At 43.1% G+C, this 22,699-nt stretch overlaps 1 protein-coding gene and 1 pseudogene across 1 annotated transcript; both read left to right on the forward strand.

The window, feature by feature from the left end:
- The first annotated feature begins 8,897 nt into the window (after positions 1–8,897).
- Positions 8,898–10,527, forward strand: LOC122739486 (general transcription factor IIH subunit 1-like). The gene is given in 4 exon segments (XM_043981216.1): positions 8,898–9,453; positions 9,456–9,559; positions 9,561–9,619; positions 9,621–10,527. Coding segments are annotated over 4 exon segments (1,626 nt in total).
- Positions 10,528–10,642: 115 nt separating this feature from the next.
- LOC122739487 lies at positions 10,643–11,618 on the forward strand (annotated as a pseudogene).
- The last annotated feature ends 11,081 nt before the right edge of the window (positions 11,619–22,699 follow it).

Genomic DNA, 22,699 nt, shown 5'->3' on the forward strand with positions numbered 1-22,699 from the left:
CTCATGTGCTCCATTGTCCCAAGATGCTAGCCCAGCCTCCAGCAGGGAGTCGGAGTCGAGTCGAAGGGAGAAAATGATGGGAAGGACTTCACCCTGTTGGCCCCTTATGGTGCTCTCTGATAAAAGCAGACTCTCTTGGGTCCCCTAAAAGTGTCATACCTGAGGAGACTGGACCTGCTCAATCCATTTTTTCCAGAACTTAACTGAGGGATCATAGCCTGTGGGCTCAGCATCAGAGACTTCAAGCCCAGAGCCTTCCTGCCAGGCACGAGAAGGGCAGGACTTTTTCCAAACCCTCATAAAATGGACATGGGATGGGGTCACTCTGCCTTTTTTTTTTGTTTGTTTGTTTGTTTTGGTTTTTTTTTTTTTGCGGGGCAATGGGGGTTAAGTGACTTGCCCAGGGTCACACAGCTAGTAAGTGTTAAGTGTCTGAGGCTGGATTTGAACTCAGGTACTCCTGAATCCAGGGCCAGTGCTTTAACCACTGCGCCATCTAGCTGCCCCTCACTCTGCCTTTTTTAGTGGGCCTTCAAATAGACCAGTATATTAGTTAGCATCACGTCCTGATACTGAACCAGGCATCACTGCACGCCTTGCTTCTGTAAATGGTTGGTTATACACTTGTTGATGGTATAGTCTTTTCCTAGTGCCCCTGATATCTTGGATATCAGGGGAATCCCATACATTCAGCAACACTTGAATGGATGCTTGACTCCAGGAGTCCCCTTAGGTGCAGAAAGGTGAGGACTCTGCCTTCTTCCGGTGGCTGGAAGAGATAAGAAGAAATGATTAGAGTTGTGGACAGCCCACACTGACAGTGAATGGGTATGTCCCAGGGCCTAGATGCCATCATTAATGGCCATGTGGAAGGCTGGGGGCTCAAGGAAGCAGAACAGACATGCTGAGTACAACCTTGAGCTCTCCATTTCTTATGACCCTTTGGGCCTGCTTGGAGGTCTGACCTGAAGGGAGGCATATTGGAGTTGGATTTTTCAAGGGCACCACTACACCCTCTCCTGGTCTCCTCACACACAACTCTGTGAGGGCACAAATGCCAACATTTTAAGGAGAGGGAATGAAACTATGATCTCCTGGCACTTTCCTCTGCCCTTTCCTTGCAATTGGGCCCCATTTCTGGAAATAATGGTCTCAAGGGCCTCAAGCTCTGAGAGACCAAGGGGCTTGCCAAGGCCTTCTCAGCAGGTAAGGTTCAGAGGCAGGCCTTGACCTGCCTTGGCGGCTGGCTTGCTGCTCCCCAACTTAAAAATGAATGGGGATGCTCTGAGAAGGGAATGGCTTCCCCACAGTCATGGGGCACCCAGGGATCAGGGCTAGGACTCAAAGTGGGCTCTTAATGTTCTCTCTACTCAGTCCAAGCCAATGGGTGGCCTGGGTCACTGCTCCCCACCACCAGGGCTCCACCTCCTATAGTCTATGATGCATCAACTGGAAAGTTGAGGTTGGGCAAAAGGATCCATTTGGGATTGAAGAATCCAGACTGTCTAATGGCAGGGGATGATGGTACCTGAAGATTCTGTAGGAGAATCTGGTGTTGCTCTTCTGTTCTCACACTCTTCTAAAGCCAAACAAGTCATTCTGTCCAGCACACTGGCCATTTGTTCTGGTCATCCTGAAGGGAAGAGACAGGTCTTCAGCCCTCTCACACAGAGAAAAACATCCTCCAAGTGACCCTCTGGAAAGAGGTGTCCATTCAGATGGAGGAGAAAGTATGGCTGCTGATCCAGTCACCTTCCATTCATCTGAGGCTGCTCAGGAGAAGCAATAAACACATTCTCATGGGAATTTGACATTTGCAGTCCACTTGACTCACCTGCACCCCATGGGAGAAGGAGGCTTGCCATTTTCTAGATGGAGAGACAGTCTCAGCTTAGCTATGTGATATGCCCCAGATGACTCAGCAACTCAGAGTGAAAGCTTGGACTCCAGTTGCTTGGAGGTCCTCAGGTTTTCTCTGCCACTACAGTCCCTGCTCCCTGTCCCTCCACACCTGTATTTGAAGAATAAAGGGAGGGGAAAGTTTCCTAAGCAGTCCTTGGCCAGCCATATCCTGACCCCCACCCCAGATAGTGTTCCTACAATGTCAGAGTTTGAGATTTCAGACAATAGAGGCCAGTTCCACCTAGTCCAGAACAAGGAATGCCCAACTGCACCAGACACAAAGTGTCTTCTCCCTGATTTTGCCCATAGCCCTCCCTTGAGGGGGAACTACTAAGGTTTTCCTGACATCAAGCCTTAATCTGCCTCTCTGGAACACCACCCAGGGCTCCCAGTTCTGCCCTCTGGAGACAAGTAGACATCAACCTGATTTCCCAGGTCACAACCTCTCAAATATGTGAGGATACCTGTGAGCACCCCAAGTCTTCTCCCAGGAAAGGTCCCTTGTTCCTTAAACTCCCAAGACAGGAGCTTGAAGTGCTGCCCCTGATGGCCGCCCTCCTCTGGACACTCTCTATCTTATCAAGGCCCTCTGTGCTAAAACATGGTGCCCAGCGGTGAACCTATGACTGCAGGTGAGCCCTGACCAGGCAGGGCACCTTTTCTCTCTCTTTTAAAATTAACATTTTTATTTAAAGTTTTGAGTTTCAAATTCTATGCCTCCCTCTTACCTGCCTTCTCCTCTCTTCTCCATGAAGGGGGCACACAGTGGCATATATACATATACAATTATTTAAAGCATTTCCATATTTGGCATTTTGTATAAGGAAACTTGAATAAGAGGGAGAAAAAAGAAAGAAAGTGAAAAACAGCATGCTTCAGTCTGTGGTCAATCAATTTCATTTCTTTTTCTGGAAGCAGATATTATGCTTCACCATTAGTCTTTTGGGATTGTCTTGGATGCTTGTATTGCTGAGAATAGCCAAGTCATTTACAATTCTTCATTGAACAATATTTCTGGGGACTATGTACAACATTCTCCTGATTCTGTTCACTTCACTATACATCAGTTAATGTAAGTCTTTATAGGTTTTTCTGTATAATATTGCATTACAATAATATACCACAGCTTGATCAAACATTCTGCAATTGGTGGTCATTCCTTTGCCAATTCTTAACCACCACAAAAAGAGCTGTTATGAATACTTTTGTACAAAGAGGTCTTGTTCTCTTTCTTTGTAAGTCTTTGGGATATAAACCTAGCAGTGGTATTGCTGAATCAAAGGGTATGCACAATTTGATAGCCCTTTGGACATGGTTCCAAATTGCCCCCCCCCAAAGGTTCAATCAATTCACAACTCTACCAACAGTACATTAGCATTCCAGTTTTCCTACATCTCCTTTTCCTTTTTTGTAATTTTAGCCAATCTGATAGGTGTCCCGTGGTACCTCAGAGTTGTTTTCATTTGCATTTCTCTGATTAATAGTGATTTAGATATGTAGGGAACTAAATTAAATTTATAAGAATCCAAGTCATTCCCCAGTTGAGAAATGGTCAAAGGATATGAACAGGCAGTTTTCTGATGAAGAAACCAAAGCTATCTATTCCCATATGAAAAAATGCTCTAAATCTCTAATGATTAGAGAGATGCAAATGAAAACAACTCTGAGGTACCACGGGACACCTATCAGATTGGCTAAAATTACAAAAAAGGAAAATAATAAATGTTGCAGAAGCTGTGGAAAAATTGGAACACTAATGCATTGTTGGTGGAGCTGTGAACTGATCCAACCATTCTGGAGAGCAATTTGGAATTATGCCCAAAGGGCGATAAAGCTGTGCATACCCTTTGACCCAGCAATACCACTTTTGGGTCTTTTTCCCGAAGAGATCATGGAAAGGGGAGAGGGACCCACATGTACAAAAATATTTATAGCTGCTCTGTATGTGGTGGCAAGGAATTGGAAGTTGAGGGGATGACCATCAATTGGGGAATGGCTGGACAAGTTGTGGTATATGAATACAATGGAATACTATTGTGCTGTAAGAAATGATGAGCAGGTGGAGTTCAGAGAAACCTGAAAGGACTTGCATGAACTGATGATGAGTGAGATGAGCAGAACCAGAAGAACATTGTACACAGTATCATCAACATTGTGTGTTGATCTACTCCGATGGACTGGATTCTTCTCACCAATGCAATGGTACGGAAGGGTTCCAGGGGACTCATGAGGGAAGGGGATCTCCAAATCCAGAAAAAAAACAACAACTGTGGAGTATAGATGCTGAATGAACCATACTAATTTCTTTTGTTTTTGGTGCTGTGGTTTTTCTATTTTGAGGTTTTTCGTCATTGCTCTGATTTTTCTCTTATAACATGACTAATGCAGAAATGTGTTTAATGTTATATGTGTGTGTGTGTGTGTGTGTGTGTATAAAACCTATATCAGATTACCTGCTGTCTAGGGGATTGGGGAGGGAGGTGGGGGAGGGAGAAAAATCTGAAATTGGAAAGCTTGTATAAACAAAAGTTGAGAACTATCTTTACATGTAATGGGAAAAAAATACTTCATTAATAAAAATAAATAAATAAACAAGTGATTTAGAGCATTTTTTTCATGTGACCATAGTTTTTGTCTGTTCATATCCTTTGACCAGTTCTCAATTGGGGAATGACTGGTATTCTTATAAATTCGACTCAGTTCTCTATATATTTTGAGAAATTAGACCTTTATCAGAGATATAGTTTTGAAAATTTTCTTTGTTTTCTGCTTTCCTTATAATCTTGGTTTCATTGGTTTTGTTTCAACAAAAGCTTTTGAATTTTATGTTACCATAATTATCTATTTTACATTTTTATAATTCTCTTTTTGTTTTAAATTCTTCCTCTGTTTATAAATCTGACAGATAAACTATTCCATGCTCTCTTAATGTGCTTATGGTATCACAGTTTATGTGTAAATCATGAACCCATTTTGACCTTATTTTAGCATACTATGTGACCTTTTCTCTTTCTAAAGAACACAGATGAAGAACTGGAAAGGGATTTTTTGTTTTTTGGAAAGGGCATTTTGAGCCTTCTGAGGCCAGCCTAGTCCCCACTCTTCATATACAGGAGAAGAAACTGAGCCTCAGAGAAGGGAAAGATGCCTCTAGGGATTAAGCAGCAGGATTAGAATCCAAGTTCTTGGCCTCCCAGTTCAGAGACATTTCCACAGCCTCCCTAGCACTCAGAAGGCAGGAGAATTCACTTGATGCCAAAGTCAGCCTGAAAATGACAGTGACATCTGACAGGTGGTACAAGTAGAATGTGGCAGAGACAGGATGAACCCCCAGGTCTGTCTGCCCATTGACCCCAGGTCAGAGAAAGATCCAATGTTATGTCTGGAGGGAGCATTGGCTATTAATCCATTTTGTAGATGGGGAACCAGAGGCCCAGGAGGGGAAATGTCTGACCAGGTAGTCCTTGGTAGACTCAGGTTCCCTGACACCTCTTCTTTTACTTGAGCAGACAGTCATTTAGTGTCTTCATTAAACAGGACTGCTGCTATTGCATCCATGGACTTAAGCCTAGGTCAGAATCTGAAAGGAGATGAGCAATTGTCCATTTCATTCTCCTGATCTCCAGCCCGAGTCTGTCCAAGAACTGGTCTGCAAGCCAACTATCCTCAACAAACTGACCCTAAGACACAAGGCAGGTCCATTGAAGCCCAAGGAAGCTCATGGCCAGGCTTCTGCTGACCTTTTACCCTGGAGAAAGTGGCTGCAGCTGGTCCTGCTCAAGCTGTCTCCTCCAACAGGATTTACTCAAGACTGGTAGTCGTGCAAACAAAGACCCCCTATCAGTCTTGGACTTGTTTGCCTCTTTTGTGAGCATCAAGTGAGTACTAGAATTCTTTTTTTTTTTTTTGAGGCAATGAGGGTTAAGTGACTTGCCCAGGTCACAGCTAGTAAGTGTCATGTGTCTGAGGCTGGATTTGAACTCAGGTCCTCCTGAACCCAAGGCCAGTGCTTTATTCACTGAGCCACCTAGCTGCTCCTAGAATTCTTTTAAAAACTAGGAAAGAGGGGTCACCACCAGGTCTTTGGAACTTTGTAAGCAGCTAGTTGTCTCTAAATAAATCACTTACCACCTCTTTCTGAATCAGTTATGCTCCTGCTAGACATTGTGCTAGGCACTCTTTGTAGAACCCAGTCCAAGGGATACTTGCCCTCAAAGGGCTTCCTTTCTACACATACATTCACTTTATGCAGCACTTAGGATGCAGCCTGGTGGAAATCATAGGACATTGACTGCAGGGTGCTCAAGCCAAAGGGAATCTTTCAACAGAGAATGTCAGGTTTGAAAGGGGCCTTAGCAAGTGGACCATAGAATGTCCCCAATGGAAAGGGCCAGAGACCCTTGAAGGGCAGGGCTAGAAACCACATGGAAGAGCAGGGATGGAAGTGATATTGGGCTGTCTTGGTTCATCTTCTCATCTTCACAAGCGGTATTCTACAATTCCATTTTCTGGGTTCCTGAGAAGTACAGGGTTTGCCCTTTTCCCAGTAGCTTCAAATGAAGGTGAGGGACACCTGGAAGGTACCTGGTCATCTGGGGAAATGAGTAACAAAATAGATAAAAAGTGGGATGAAACAGGATGATGTTACTGTGTCATTTGCCAAGTCTCAATGGGCTCCCACATTTTTGTACAGTCAGGACCCTCCTTTCTATTTGAGTTTGACATATCGCTGATTTAGTGCCAGCCCTTCCTTAGTCAGGAGTAACTCCTTCTGCTCCTTCCCATTGCTTTGCTAGTAAAGCCCTCCAAAGTTCTTCCTATCATCCACCCACCCACCCATATTCCCTGATAAGCCCTGAGGGAGGCACTTAATTCAAAGAAGTTACTGCCACCTGAACCTAGCCAAAGCCTCCACTGGGCCACATTTCCAGGCATGGTGGAAATCCTTAAGCCAGAACAAGAAGCTAGTCTTCATTTAAAAAATGTTCAACCTTTTCCACAGTGAATGAGACAAGGAAACCTCCAAAAACCAAATTCTTCACTACCATCCCACCCTTCCAGCTGAAAAGAGGATCCTAGATTGTGGGGTGGGGGAGATGGAGTCATAATGTCCAACTCTCTCATCTGACAGATGAAGAAACTGAGGCCCAAAGAAGGTGTCCACAGGTCACAAAGGAAATAGCAGAGTTTGGGTACACATTCAGCTCCTATGCCCAGTATCCTAGAAGGTCCCAGAATATTCACTGGAGAGGGCCATTGGAGACACCCCCCACCCCCAAGCCAGTTCATTCTATAGATCCTCTGGAGAGGGGGTCCTTGGAACGAACTCCTCTGACTCTTTCACTTCCAGTAGGCCCAGTCATTCAATTCCCTGAGCACATAGTAGGGCTACCCTTGCATCCACTGATTCAAGTCTAGGTCAGATCCTGAATGAAATCTGATAATTAATCTCCACTTGGTTTCCTTGCTCCCCATCTCTGGTTCCCTCCAGAAACTTATCAGCCAGCCAGCCATCCTGAACAAAGCAGACCTTGGGGCACAGGAGCTAGGTCCCCAGAGCCCAAACTTCTGGTATCACAATCTCAAAGTCATTCTGAGGAGCAGGAAGCCTCATGAAGCCTAGACGCAGAAGTTCGCGAGATTCTCTCTCTGCCTGCTTCACAAAGGAGGGGTCATTGCAAGCTGCCGATGCCTGTTCCGAATAATGCTCGGTTTGTCGCTTAGAGGAGGCCTACCCAGCGGAGTGCCCACAGCCGCTTTAGGAGTCATGCCTTGGCGAGAAGTCCACCCTTCGGCTCCGCGGTTAGGGGTCCGGAATGGGGTTGAGAGGACCGTGTTTGGCGTCTGCAGGATCTGATGGTGCAGAGTCACTCCGGAGAAGTCACTTCCCTGAAGTGGTGTATTAAGACCCCCTTTCAGTGGGGTGTCCACGTTGGTGAGAGCCATCAAGTTCTGGGCATCCCACAGGATTCGATCTGGGCCAGCTGGAGCTCTGCGGGTCCTGACAAAGGCGACGCTGCTTCAGCTTCCTCACCCCTGACCGTTTGCCTTGGAGAAAGTGGCTGTTGCTGGTCCGACTCAAGCTGCCTCCTCCAACCAGGATTTACTCAGACTGAGTTCCCTTGGGCTTATATAGACCCTGGAAGCAGATTGGAGAGCTGGGTTCTCACCTGAGGCCAGCCCTCCTGTTGGCAGCCCACGTAACCTTAGCTCCTCAAGGACTAGCAGTCATGGAGACAAACAGGAAAGACCCCTCCTGGGTCCCTGGACCTCCTTCCCTCCTTGGGGAGGATTAAGGTGGGGGTAGGGGTGGGAATAGCACTTAAGAACATGCAGAGTATAAAACAAGAGGTTAAGAGGGGTGCACTATGTGGGATGGTCCCATCTGTCCTTTGCTTTGGGAAGTAGATAAAGGCTCTATGGGATCACCTGCAGTGGCATCTGACTCAGCCATTGAAGAGTTCAACCAGGCATGGGGTTCCAACAGTATGTCTCTGTGAAAATGACAAGTAAACAGATTACATTGTTTAAAAGTTGATTCTCAAAAGCTCTCTCCCCATGGCCCCCCTTTTCCTGACTCCAACACTGGGGTTCAGAATGAGCCCAGGGCCACATGAATGATTAGTCAAGGGGAAGGAGCATGGGAAGGATTTCACCCTGATGGCCCCTTTTAGCGCCCTCCAGTAAGGGCAGTGTCAGTGACTCTTGGGTCTCCTGGGGGGTCCTCTCTGAGCAGAGAGGAACTGCTAAATCCCTGTGTCCAGTATTTACCTGAGGGTACTCGGGCATATGGGCTCAGCATCAGGGATTTCAGGTTCAGGGCCTCCATAACAGGTTTGGGTGAAGGGCAGGACTTTTCCCAAGGCCTCATGAAATAGGCAGGGGATGGGGTCCTTGCCTTTAGCAGGGGGAGGGGCAGGAGCAGTGCTAGGGAAGAGAGGAGCCCAGAGCAGCTCTGCCCATTGCCCCTCACCCCAGGCCCCCTTCCAGCCAGCATGGCAACTTCATCAGAAGAAGTGTTATTGGTCATCAAGAAGGTGGATCAGAAGAAGCAGGATGGCGCCTTGTACCTCATGGCAGAAAGGATTGCTTGGGCCCCTGAAGGCCAAGACGGCTTTACAGTCAGCCACATGTATGCTGACATCAAATACCAGAAAATCAGCGTGGAAGGAAAAGCTAAAGTCCAGTTTCAGCCGGTCCTACACGCAGGAGACAAGACCAACTTCCACTTTGCCCATGAAAGCAGGGCTTCCAAGGATCGAGACACTATGAAAGGCCTTCTTCAGCAGTTGCTACCCAAGTTCAAGAGGAAAGCCAGCAAAGAACTGGAAGAGAAAAACAGAATGCTGCAAGCAGATCCTGCTTTGCTCCAGCTTTACAAAGACCTGGTTGTGAGCCAGCTCATCAGTGCTGAGGAATTCTGGGCTGGTCCTTTAAGGGTGAATAACCTGCAGAACCCTGCAGCAGCCCATCACCAGCAGAATATGGGCATTTCCTCAGCATTTCCGGCCGATGTCCACCCTCAAACAGAAGGCTGTAATGGCCTAAGATATGACTTACTACTGATATCATTGATTCCATATTTAGGACCTCCCCAGCAGTCAAAATGAGATATGCAGAAAATGTCCCACATAACGTGACAGAAACAGAGTTCTGGACAGGATTTTTTTCAGTCCCACTATTTTCATAGGGATAGGCTTTATGCAGGGTCAAAAGATCTTTGCAGAATGTGCCCAAATGGATGAAAGGGCTTTAAAGGCAATGGTATCAGTAGGAGTGAAAAACCCACTGCTAGATTTGACAGCACTGGAGGAGAAGTCATTAGATGAGGGCTATGGGGTTGCCCATGGACCATCTCCTTGCAACTCTTCAAAATCCTTAAAGGTGAATAGAAATGCCACCATCATCAAGAGATTTAACCATCACAGTGCTATGGTCCTGGCAGCTGGACTCAGGAAACATGAAGCACAAAATGATGACAATGGTGGGAACAGCAGCACTGATGGAAACTCTCAGGAGTCAGACTTCTTTGAGCTGTGGGTCAAAAGGCTGAAGTTACAGGAATCCATAGAATATGAAGACTTGGGTAGGGTGGGGGTGGGGTGGGATAGTAGCATAAAAACAATTGCACTAAGTCTGAAGAAGCCAGACAGGTATTACCATGGCCCAACTCCCATTCAGTCCCTCCAATGTGCAACAAGTCAGGACATTACTGATTCTCTTCAGAATATTAAGCAGGAGATGGAAAGTTATATACCCAAACTAACTCAGGTTCTTTCAAGTGGTGCTGCAAGTAGTACCATCCCAGCCCTATCCCCTGGAGGAGCACTTATGCTGGGGGTATCCCAGCAAGCCATCAACCAGATGGCACCAAAGGACATTTATTCAGAGCTCAAACACTCGGATGTGGTCGTGGGGGAGCTGCCAAGGCATTTCTGGTCCTGTTTTCCTGTGAACACACCATTCCTGGAAGAAAAGGTAATGAGGATGAAGAGGAATTTGGAACAATTTCAAGCTACTAAGCTCCGCCCACTCCAAGAAAAAATTCAGAGACATTATTTAAGCCCAAGTCTGGCAAGTCACATAGAGGAGATGCTGCATATGGCCTACGATAAAAGTGGATAAAGCACCAGCCCTGGGTTCAGGAGAACCTGAGTTCAAATCCAGCCTCAGATACATGATACTTACTAACAGTGTGAGCCTGGACAAGTCATTTAACCTTCATTGCCCCACAAAAAGGATGAAGAATGCCCTAACCAAAATGAAGCTCATCAATGAGCTGAAGGCATGGGGGGGGGTAGAGTTCCAGGTGGCTGAGAAAGTACGTGGCATACCAAGTACAAGAACAGAGCTTGCATCCTCCTGGGAGGCTCTCATACAGAATTCACCAAAGGAGATATCATCTGTGTGTTTTCTCAATATGACAAAATTGTGAACGTTAATCTGTTGTGAGATAAGAAGACTGGAAGAGGCCAAAACATTGTGTTTTCTTTGCTAGGAAGATCAGAGAAGCACAGTTTGAACTGCTGACAATTTGAATGGAACAAGATAAAGAGGAAGAAGTATCTGAGTGGATCATGTGGCTAATTATAGGCTCCCCCAGCCCCAAGGATGCAGGAATCTGGATGATGAAATGAGAACACTTCAGAAGAAGGGCTGTGGGCTTCAAACCCCACCCCCTCGTCCATCTGAATCCTCTGAAGATGAGACACCTGTGAGAAAGCATAACTGAGACAACAAAGAAAAAGCAAAGAAGAAAAAAGATGTTAGAATGAATATGGACAGGGAGGAAATGCTGGCATCATCCTCAGTAGCGTCTCAACACAGGACCAGAAAGGCAAGGAAAGGTGTTGGCTTTAGGAAATCTGCTGAGAAGGACTCCAGGGCAGAGACCAGACAAGGTCATCAATACTTAAGTGGCTCACCTGAGCTCCACCAAAGTCAGCTGGAGAAAGCAGAGAAGTCAAGCAGGGATTCAAGAAAGGCTGAGCCAGGGCACAAGAAGTCCTCCAGCAGTGCCAGCAGGAAGGAACAAAGAAGGAAGAAAAAGAGCATGCACTGGGATAGACACAGAATCTCTGAAAAGTGCTTCCACCACTGTGATGAGCATTCTGAAGGCGGGACTAAGAAGAGACACAAAGTCCCTGAGGGTCAGGAAAGACTGTCATTCAAGACACTGGGAACAATCCTATCCAAGTGCACACAGGGCCAGCTGAATGTGGAGCTTAGCCCAATTTCTGTCAAGCTAGAAATAAAGATTCATTAAAAAAATAACTCACCTGAGCTAAGTTCTTATTATTGATTCTGTAAATAAAGTCTCTGCCACTATGTTTAAAAGAAAGGTAAGGAGGAGCCTAGGCATGAATTTCCTTGGGCTTCAATGGATGAAGTGTGTCTCCTTAGGCTTGTTCTCTTGAGGATGAATGGATTACAGTCCAGTTTTTGGAGGGGCTTGGAGTTGCAGATCAGCAGAAAAACTGGAGAACTGCTCATCTCCATTATTCAGACTCTGACCTAGGCATGACTCTGTGGGAGTAATAGAAGCAGTTATGCTCACTGAAGGGCCTGAATAACTGGATCTGCTCAACTGAGAGAAGTCAGGAGACCTGGGTGCGCCAAGAACTACCTGGTCTCGGTAGTATAATGTATGTATATGTATATATATATATGTATATATATATGTATATATACATATATACATGTGTATATATATGTATATGTATAATGTATATATATGTATATGTATATATATCCCAGACCACTAAGAAAAAGAAGCCTCTGAGCTTTAATCTGTGAGGGATTCGTTTTATTGCTTGGGAATTAATTAGACAACAAAAAGTGATACCAATTAGGGAAATAGGGAAGTAGAAATAAAGATGAATGACCTTAGATCTAAACTTAGTCTATTTTCTTTTATAAAACTCACCAAATCCCAAACTGCCCACCAGGCCAAGAACCAGTACACCCAAAGCCTAACACCAACCACGTGTTTCTCAACTCTTCTCACCCACTCATACCTTAAAATTTAACAAGCATTTCCTTCTACAGGCAAACCACTGAAGCATATGGCCTGGTTTTCTGGCCCACCTCAATCTCCCCCACCCTTTCCCCTCCCTGTACCTATTGTTTAATCCTGTCTTTTTTTGTTTTGGCTTTTGAAAGGCACTGAAAAGGCCTGGAATTCAGCACATCTTTAAGAGCACAAAAGAGTGCTTAGAAAATCTTTTGCTTTTTGTTTTTGTTTTTGCTTTGTTTTTGACTTTTGTTTCTTTTGCTTTCCTTTTTTTAAAAACCTCAATTTTGTGAATTAAGTAACTTTTCAAAGACATTTTAAGTATATGCTGTGGGTGGGGCAATTGGGCCTCAGAATCTACCAGAATTTTTTTTCTCTTTCTTTTTGAGAGAACCATGAGTTTTAATGAGTTTTTTTCTTTAATGAGATTCGTTTTTTTTAAAGAGGGTTATTGAACCCTATTGCTTGATCTATCAATGAACATATTGACTATTGAATCTTGCTGTTGAAGCCTTATTTCTTTTTTATAAATTGATCACCACTTTAAGTATCTGTTACTGTTATACTAGAGAATTCATGTATAAGATGATGTGGTTTACTTGCTAAAAGAAGATTATGTAATAATGTCTAATATAATTAGCTATTTACATTCATTTATCATTTATATGTCATTATACTCTGGCTATGGTTTGGAATTATTGCATGTATTACTAGTATATCTTCAGTTATGCAGCATAACATGCATTTTGACCATCATCCTGTATTTGGCGAAATTAATATGAGATTTATGAAGTATGGAAACTTATCATTTCAGAGACATAACTGACTCTTACAGTAAGCTTGATGCAGGCCCTGGAGAGAATATATGTGCAACAAGAGGAGAGATGGGTACAAGTAAGTCCATGGTTTGCTTATGATGGCGACTATGTAAGAGCAGTCCAGTTCCTTCCTCTCTCCCTCCTACAATAACCTAATTTAACTGAACTTGTTTTCTTTTTGTCTCACTCAGTCTAATCACCCTGTGGCCTAGCATAATCACTGGCTGACCATGACATATGGTGTGATAATCTTTCCATAACATTTTTCAGGTGTCATGAACACATACTAAATTTGGCTTTGATCCAGACACATGGTGGTAAGAAGTGTTATACATTGCATAACTACCTCATGTAATTGAATGTATTCATTTTATCGTTGACAACGTTATGCTAAGGTTTAGTAAAAATCCAGCAATTCAAACAGTTACAGAAGAGAATCCAGCTTTCCAGACCAGAGTCCAGAATCCAGTTTTCCAGATCAGCATCCAGAGCCCAGTTTTCCGGACCAGAGTCTAGTTTCCTCCTGACGACATCTTACCACTCCAAGAAGACAAGAGAACTCAGAGACTTTATATGAACAGTTTTGTTTTGTTGATTTTATTTTCTCCTTCTGTTATTATATACTTTCAGAGGCCCTCCCTCTGCAAGACCAATATCAAAGCTTCCAGTCTATGAGGGACCGCCCCTCTGGACAAAACTTTTCTCTCTCCCTTTTCTATATTGTTATTTACATATTGTTTGTTAGCATAGGGTGTGTTTCATCAAAGAAGAAACAAAGGGGGGAAACTGTCAAGCTAATGGAATGTGATAGATGAGATTTGGGAGACACTCAGGAGCCCACCTGAGTGGATTACTGGCTGATTTGACTGGATTAGTAGTTGACTAGATTCTAAGCACATCTGGCTGGTACTGGAGAGTACTTAAGAAAGCATGGTTCTCAGAATCTAAAAAAAAATTTTGAACTTCAGGCCCAGTCAGCCAACCAGTTTGAAGAACCTCCAATTTCTGGGAGGGGACAGGAAGGAGGAAGGAGAGCCTACATAGAGAGTGCGCAGTGGTAGCAGAGGAGGAGAGAGAGGAGTTGAGGAAAGATAGGATTGCCAGGTTGTAGGAATTCTATTCTCAATCTTTCTCTTCTTTTACTATCTTTCAATAAACCCTTAAAAACCTAAACTCGTTTTATCAGTGATTTTAGTCAGTTTCTCCCAAAACTGGGGGAACAGATTAGGACCCACATTTAGAATTTTAAATTACACAACACACACACACACACATTGTCTGTTTAACTCTAATCAAAGCATTTCATGAAAAGAAACTGCTAAGAACTAAACTCAGTCAAAGCATCTATGTACTCAAGCATGTTCTTAATCTTACTGTCAACATTTAATCCTCCCTGCCATTCCAATATTCCAGGTGAAAAGAGAGTCCTAGATCAGGGGATGCAAGGGGCAATAATGGCCAACTCTCTCCTTTGGCAGGGGAACAAACTGAGGCTCAAAGAAACTGTCCAAAGGTCACACTAGTAGCAAATGGCAGAGTTTGAATACATAGCCAGTTCCTATGCCTACTAGTCCTGGTACATAGAATATGAGAGATTCTAAATTTGAAAGGACCATTGGAGATCCAGCAGTCCAATCCATTCTGTAGATGGCCTAGAGAGGGGATAGCTGACCCAGGAGCCAGGTCTCCTAACTCCTCTGGCACAGTCTCACTAGGATCAGTCATTCATCTTCCTGAGCCCATAGTAGAATGACATTTGCATACAATGAATCAAGTCCAGGTCAATCCCTAAAAGGAATCTGAAAGCTCTGCCTCTGGATCCTTTCTTCCCCACCTCCAATTCCCTCCAGAAACTGCTCAGCCAGCCTGTCCCCCTCAACAAAGCAGGACTTGGGCACAGGACCCTGTTGCTCAGAACCCAGGCTCCCCTGACATTTTACCTCAGAGAAGGTGCCTCCTGCTTGGTGGTTGGTGCTGGTCTCCAAGCTGCCTCCTCCAACAGGGATGTGCTCAGGCTGACTGACCTCAGGCTTCTATAGGCTTTGTACCTAAGGGAAGAGCTGATCCCATCAGTCCAGTCAGCAGCCTATTGGAACCTGCCTTAGATAATTAGTGACCAGTGAATAGAGAAAGACTCTTCTCCAGTCCTGGACTTTGCTCAGTCTCTGTGAGGAGCAAGGCAGCTACAGGCCCCTGTATGGAGCAAACTGTCTCAGTTTACCCAAATAACTCGAGGAGACCACCAAGTCAAGCAGAGACAGATTTATTACATCCTCATGAGGACGGGCAAAACCCAATTACACATTGAAGTCTTGCAAAGATATGCCCAATCCTCTAGGTTTTTATAGTAATCTTGAAAAGGACTGTCCCCATGTACACCTAGGGTGGATGAGCTCACAATCTAACATCCAATCCTGTCTCATCCAAGGTGCGTGTTCAGCTCGTGATCAGTGTATGGAGACATGCATACGTGTTCCAGGAGCAAGGGGGAAAAGGGGAGGGGGAACAAGGTCAAACCAAAGGAAAAGGAAACAGGGGAGTGAGAGTCAGATGTTTCAAATCTCACAGTTCCCACTGACTCCCCTCTCCAGGCCCCTGTCTCTAAAGATAAGGATGACAGGGTTAAAATTTATCTTCGGCTATGTTGGGAAGTCAAAGAAATAATTGGCAATTAAACTTAAAGGAGACAGTGAGAATTTGACAAGCAATAAACTTCTAAATAAACTATATTGGGTCAGGGCTGGGTACCTTCCAGACCCCATCCTCAGAGTTTAATCTGACTCAAATCCATAATCATATCATACAATCCTCCGTTTTTCTTTTATGCTCAGAGAGCATATTCTGGATTTGAGTCACTGTCGTTGAGCTCTTCAGCCATGCAGGATTTCAGCCCATCAGTCCAAGTCCAACTCATCACCAGTCTCTCCTTCGTGAAGTTTCAGAATCATGGCCTTTACTCCTGTCAGCTGCATCTGTTGAACTGCACGTTGTATCAAACCTATAAAGCAAGGGACTAAACAGGGACAAGTATAAGGAGAACTCCAAAATTACAAATGAATACCTAATCCTGTTCCACAGGTATCTTTCAGGAGGTAAATTGGGGTCTAATTAATTATCCCAATATACCATATACATGTCAATAACTACCAATATTATAACAACAAATGTGATTTAAAACCTCTTTATAATTTCAGTGATGTGCTCCCAGTGTCCATTCACTTAGCAATTTTCATCTTTGACCTCAGATACTCCTATTAGAACCTTTTACAAAGCAAATTTAATAGCAAATACAACTGTTTCCCAACTTTATCCAAGGAAAGGGTAATCTCTAATTGACCTCTTCTAGGCCTGAGTATCCCCAACTAGACTCAGGCCCACCAGGCTACCACTACATTTCCCCACCCCTCCTTCCAATAGCTAAGGAAAAAGAGGGCGAAGATCTCTTCTTCTGTAACTGCTTCCAGCTGAATATGTGTGTAGAGCTGACAGTGGAAGGTGCAGAAATCCTTGCAGGCCTGGTCCAGATGATGAAGGGGGTATATAGTCTGGAATTGCTAACATAAAATTGAAAGCCTTGAGCCTAGATAAAACAAACTATCAAGAGGTTAAAGAGACAAAGACAAAAAATTTTAAAAGACAACAATAGGGAAAAGGGGCAAACCAAAAGAGTGAATCCAGGAACCCCCAGATCCAGCATCAGGAGCAAAAAGCTGTTCACAAATGTCCTTCATCCAGTGAAAGGTGTCATGAATGCCCCATGCTGTTCAAAGCTTTACCTAGTTCTGTATCTGACAGACATTATTAACAACAAATCAAAGGGTTACCACTATCTTGCTACATGCAAGCCATACAATCTAAATGTTTCAAAATGCCACTGAAGGCAGAACCCTTAAATCTTTCCAAATTACATATATATCCATTGTAAGAAGATGACCACAAATGAACTTACATAAGAGTTACCAAGTTAACTTCAATTCTAATAAAAGACTTAGGATGACATTTAACCAATTAATTTCAAAACAGTGTATGTCAAATAAGTTGTCCATAATAAACCATGTTTGTATTACAGGACATGCTCTACAGACAGATATTATTTCTTCATTACACAATAAACTTATATAACAAAACATTCTACATTTTACTCTTCTCTGTTTTCTTGAAACAGGCTTGAGATGTCTCTGGTTCAATTTCTAACATGCATAACTAATAACAGACAGATGACAAGGCTAAATGCTTATACATTCTAGTTGTTCAGATTCTGAAAGGGACTAGAATTTCTAAGACAAATAGCTTAAATCTTAAACCTGCATCTCACCCAGATATTACAGTATTAATCTAGGGATGAAGAGACAATATTGTGTTCATGCTTATCAAGTGACATGATTATAGGAACTTGCCATAAAAGAAAAAGAACAAAGCTCCGAGGAAAGGTACTTCCCAACTCCCAGTAGAAGTTTTATAGACAGCCAGTGCAATATGCCAGACTTAACATCAGTCAGGTGGGAGAATTTACATTCCATATGTAATATTTGGGGAAACTGAGTCAGGAGACACCTACCTCAGCCTTTGCCAAACAGTCGGTCTCCCATCTTTTCCCAAGAGAACTCCACCTGCAGTGCACACATGTAAAACCCCTATAGGGTTGCTGGTATCATGAATCATATGGCTCACCATTCCTTAATAGTAATAACTGGAGTCAAACTCAGAGCAATAATGATTAATAGTCCCATAACATCTTAGATAGCAAGTCTCAATAATCAGCACTAAAAGCGAATTCATTTCTCAAGGATCGCATATCCTAGACAGCAAGTATTAACTATACTTGTACTTAAATAGGTTTCTCTTTTCATCCATAGGTTAGCACTACACAAATGAATCTGCTTTGAGATGCTCAATAACAAGCAATGGTTGAAATAAGTGTAAGCAATCCCAAATTGCATACTGGGAACAAACTAGAAAATGCCCCGCACAGTAGCACATGGTAAAATGGGTTTAGATGTTAAACATAAGATACTGTCCTCAGAATTCCTCTAAACAATGGGAACATCTTTAAAGTGACAACTAGTTTGCATGTGTTTCTACACATGTCCTAATTCCAATTAATTAAAAACATAAGTAAACTTCAGATTCCCTATTAAGATGATACAAGATAGCTCATAAGTTACTTATTGTTCACTAACATGTCATACATGACAAGTTCAGGCACCAATTTAACTATTACTTAGCACCAATAAATCCAGATCAAAACAGCAAGATCTTTCTCATAGCTTACTAATTATTTAGATGTTCTAGTATTAATTCAATAACCAATTAATTCAATGTTACAATAACAAACTTCCACTTTGTCCATTCTCATAATAGAAATATACACTAAACCTTAAGAATGAAACTCAAATATTCAGATATTCAGGATTCCAGAAAAGCTTTTTCCATTAATTAATACAATTTCACAAATCACAGTAGGTTTGAACATGATTATTATCAATATCAAATCGCCATCACAACAAATTAGCTTAACTTCATCTCTGCTCCCCTTCTCTCTCATCTAAAGTGTTTGCAGTGGGGAGGAATTTCAGCTTCTTCCACACCAAAGAGGAAATATTCAAATAACTCATTCCAATCATAATAACAAATTTTACTAGGCCCCTTTTTAAATCCTCTCATTATCTCTTGTTGTTGTTGTAGTTGCTGTTTCAAACTACAGTATTCCAGATCACAATACAACTTAAAGTAATCCAGCAGTTTCTTTTGCCAGTTTTTTTTCTTTATCTCTAGATTTCGTTTCTTCCTGTCCTTCAAGGTAAGAGACTGCACTAAGGATTTCAAGTCCCATCCCCCTCTAATACCAAATTACATTTCACAAAGAGATCCCATCAAGCTTCTAACTTTTAGAAAAAAGCAAATGACTCTACTTTACTGAGGATCTGTTAGATCTTAAAGCCTTAATATACAGCTAAGAATATTCTTACTATGACCACTTCACAGAAAACCATTATCACATTCAATTAAATTCATAACCCAAAGTAATTTAGAGAATCCAAATCTGACCATATCTCCAATACAATAAACTATTAAACTATTGGGCACTTTTCCTTTCCATATTACAAATCACCTTGAGGTAGTCAGCTTAAAGTTACACAAATAAAACAGTATATATTTCACTTAGAGTTAAATCAGAATTAATTCAATTAAACCTCAATTTGTTTTCTGAATGATATCATATAGAACATCATTGATAATTTCACTTTAGTATTAATTCATCCCATAATCACTTAATCTAAACACTTCCTATTTTCCTGTTTTTGTTTCTCCTTAAACAGTTCCATTACAAAAGAAAATTTTTAAAGTGGCAGTATATAGTTTGTATGATTCCCAAAGTTTCTTAAATAGATAGCCCAATCAAATTCAATTACCCTTCTTGATTCCCTAATAACACAAACTTTTCTTTTGCTAGTTTAAAGGAATATTTTAATGCCACATTTAGTCCTCCAAATTAGTCTGAAAGACAATGCCAGAGCAGCAAGATTCCCCCTGCTCCTCCCCCACTTCCTTAACCTAGCCAGCTGTTTGTTTTTTTTAAGGGTAGCTTCTTCAATTAAACAAAACTTTTCCTTCTAGATTCCAAGCACAGACTTATGCTCTCTCCTCCCCCACAGCAGAAAAAGAGAAAAAAAAAGGGGGGGGGCTTTCTTTTCTTTCTTCTTTCTCTCTCTCTCTCTTTCCTTCTACTTTCCTCTCTTTTTCCTTCCTTCCTTCTACTTTCCTTCTTTCTCTCTCTCAAAAATCCCACCTATTCACTCTCATACCCCTGGTCACAGTCAATGCAGACAGGGCAGACCATGTAGGCTAGCAAACAACTTCCTAACCATTCATTCCTCCTCACTTAATCAAACTTCCTCGTACCTTCTCAACATACTTAAACCATCTGAAACTAGCAAAGTGGCAGCTTAGCCAATATCTCACCAAAGAACCCCATTTATCTATTTTAAGATAGACCCAGGGAATTCTCTTCTTTAATCTCCTATTACAAACTTTAGGTGTTCCCTAAGAACAAACTTCACACTCACTCTTTCTCCTTTGTGGTCAGCAGCCTTTTACCTAAGGCTGCAGACAGGTCACATTCCAATGGCTCAATTCAAATTCTGAGTAATTTACAATTCTACAATCCCCTTCTCAGTCCCTTCTCTAACCCAGACTGCAGGGATCAATTTCCCTTTCTTCTTCTTTTGTCAATACAGTTATTTTGATGGAATTTTTACTCCTGGACCTCTACTTTTAATTTCAATTGAAAAGGTCTCCTTCCAATTATCTAATCCAGGATTTTTTCCAGCCTCCTCTGGCTCTTTAAACTTGCCCTACTCTAGATGTTCTACCCGTATTTTGTTCAAGATCCTAGCCTGGTCTGGACTTTTTAACCCTGAACTCACCGGGCTCCTGTTTTTGCTCGGGATGTCTATTCAACCCTGGCTCAGCATGGACCTCCACCTTTAAAAGGTCTCTACCATCTAGCCGGTTTTTCAATCCCGCAAACAACAGGTACTAAACCCCTCCTAGGGGCGTTCCTATATTTTGTTCGGGGTGTCTATTGTTGGTTGGGCGTCCCCAGACCTTTTCAACCCCGCAAACTCAATAGGACCTAGAGGGCACCCTAAGGTTAATTCTGTATCTCGTATCAGGGTGTCTATTCAGTCCTAGTGACCTGTTCAACCCTGCAAAACTTCAACAGACCTTAGGATGATAACTAGGGGTTCCCCGATTTCTTCCTAGAAATCCCCCTGAATGGTCACCCAGTTACTCACCAGTCTGGGTCTGTGCACACGTTGTGACCGAACCAATCCGGATACTCCTCATTACTTTAGCCGGCATCCCTGTGTCTGGTTGGCTTTTAAGTCTCTCTCTCTTTCCGGGCATGGATGCTGAGAAGCCTCACCAAGAGCCAGACCCCTGAACCTGCTGAACTCAGCAGGGACGTCCTTGTTCAGAAGGACAGGCTCCTGGGAGTCTCCAAAGATCCCCAAAGAGATCCCGGATGCGCCCCCATCTGTATGGAGCAAACTGTCTCAGTTTACCCAAATAACTCGAGGAGACCACCAAGTCAAGCAGAGACAGATTTATTACATCCTCATGAGGACGGGCAAAACCCAATTACACATTGAAGTCTTGCAAAAATATGCCCAATCCTCTAGGTTTTTATAGTAATCTTGAAAAGGACTGTCCCCATGTACACCTAGGGTGGATGAGCTCACAATCTAACATCCAATCCTGTCTCATCCAAGGTGCGTGTTCAGCTCGTGATCAATGTATGGAGACATGCATACGTGTTCCAGGAGCAAGGGGGAAAAGGGGAGGGGGAACAAGGTCAAACCAAAGGAAAAGGAAACAGGGGAGTGAGAGTCAGATGTTTCAAATCTCACAGTTCCCACTGACTCCCCTCTCCAGGCCCCTGTCTCTAAAGATAAGGATGACAGGGATAAAATTTATCTTCGGCTATGTTGGGAAGTCAAAGAAATAATTGGCAATTAAACTTAAAGGAGACAGTGAGAATTTGACAAGCAATAAACTTCTAAATAAACTATATTGGGTCAGGGCTGGGTACCTTCCAGACCCCATCCTCAGAGTTTAATCTGACTCAAATCCATAATCATATCATACACCCCTTTGGATCTCCAGAATTCAAGGAGGCCCTAGACAAAAGACATCATTAGCTCCTTGTGACAAACCCTTCGGTAAATACTTGGACACCAATCATTCAGTCAAGTATGGGTATCTACTAGTTCTAGGTGGCAAAAAGCCTCTGCTCAATCAAGTGGCTTGACCCTGATTCTATAGTAATTAATGTCAGTGACTTGAGATAAATCCTTTTTTTCTCCTCAACCAAGGTCCCAGACAGCCTCCTTCTCCTCTCCCAATGCACACCTAGTTCTGACAGCTACAGGGAGGTGCCCATAAGGCTAGGGGATCCTGAGCTAAGCCTCTGCCTGGCTAGCATCATCTAAAGCCATGGACCCCATCCCTACCTGAAGCTTCCAGAATGTCTTAGAAGGACCTCAGGGCACACTTAGGGCAAAGCCATCCCTTGGAAGACAGTCCCCTGGGAAATGCCCAACAAGGAGTCCCCCAGCCTGGGCCTGAAAACCTCCAGGAGGAACCATCAGCAGTGTCTAACAAATCCTCTAGCACCTACATCTAGATCGATCAATCCCCTGGCAGTGATGAACCAGCAGCTCTGCTGCCTGAGCTTGGCTCTGGAGATACAAAGCCAGAGAGGGAAATAACCCACTCTTTCCATAAGCTGTCCCCCTAGTGAAGATAACAAACACATGCAACATTATCTAAGTAAAATGTACAGTCCTTACTTATGTATTTGCATGTCTGGACAAACAGGAGTTGAATGCTGACTTGTGCTAGTCATTGTTCCTGTGTCCAAGGCCTTTTCTCAACATGATTCTCCTATGACAGTTGAGGA

The sequence above is a fragment of the Dromiciops gliroides genome, chromosome 2 (assembly GCF_019393635.1).
Source record: "Dromiciops gliroides isolate mDroGli1 chromosome 2, mDroGli1.pri, whole genome shotgun sequence".
Classification (NCBI taxonomy): Eukaryota; Metazoa; Chordata; class Mammalia; order Microbiotheria; family Microbiotheriidae; genus Dromiciops; species Dromiciops gliroides.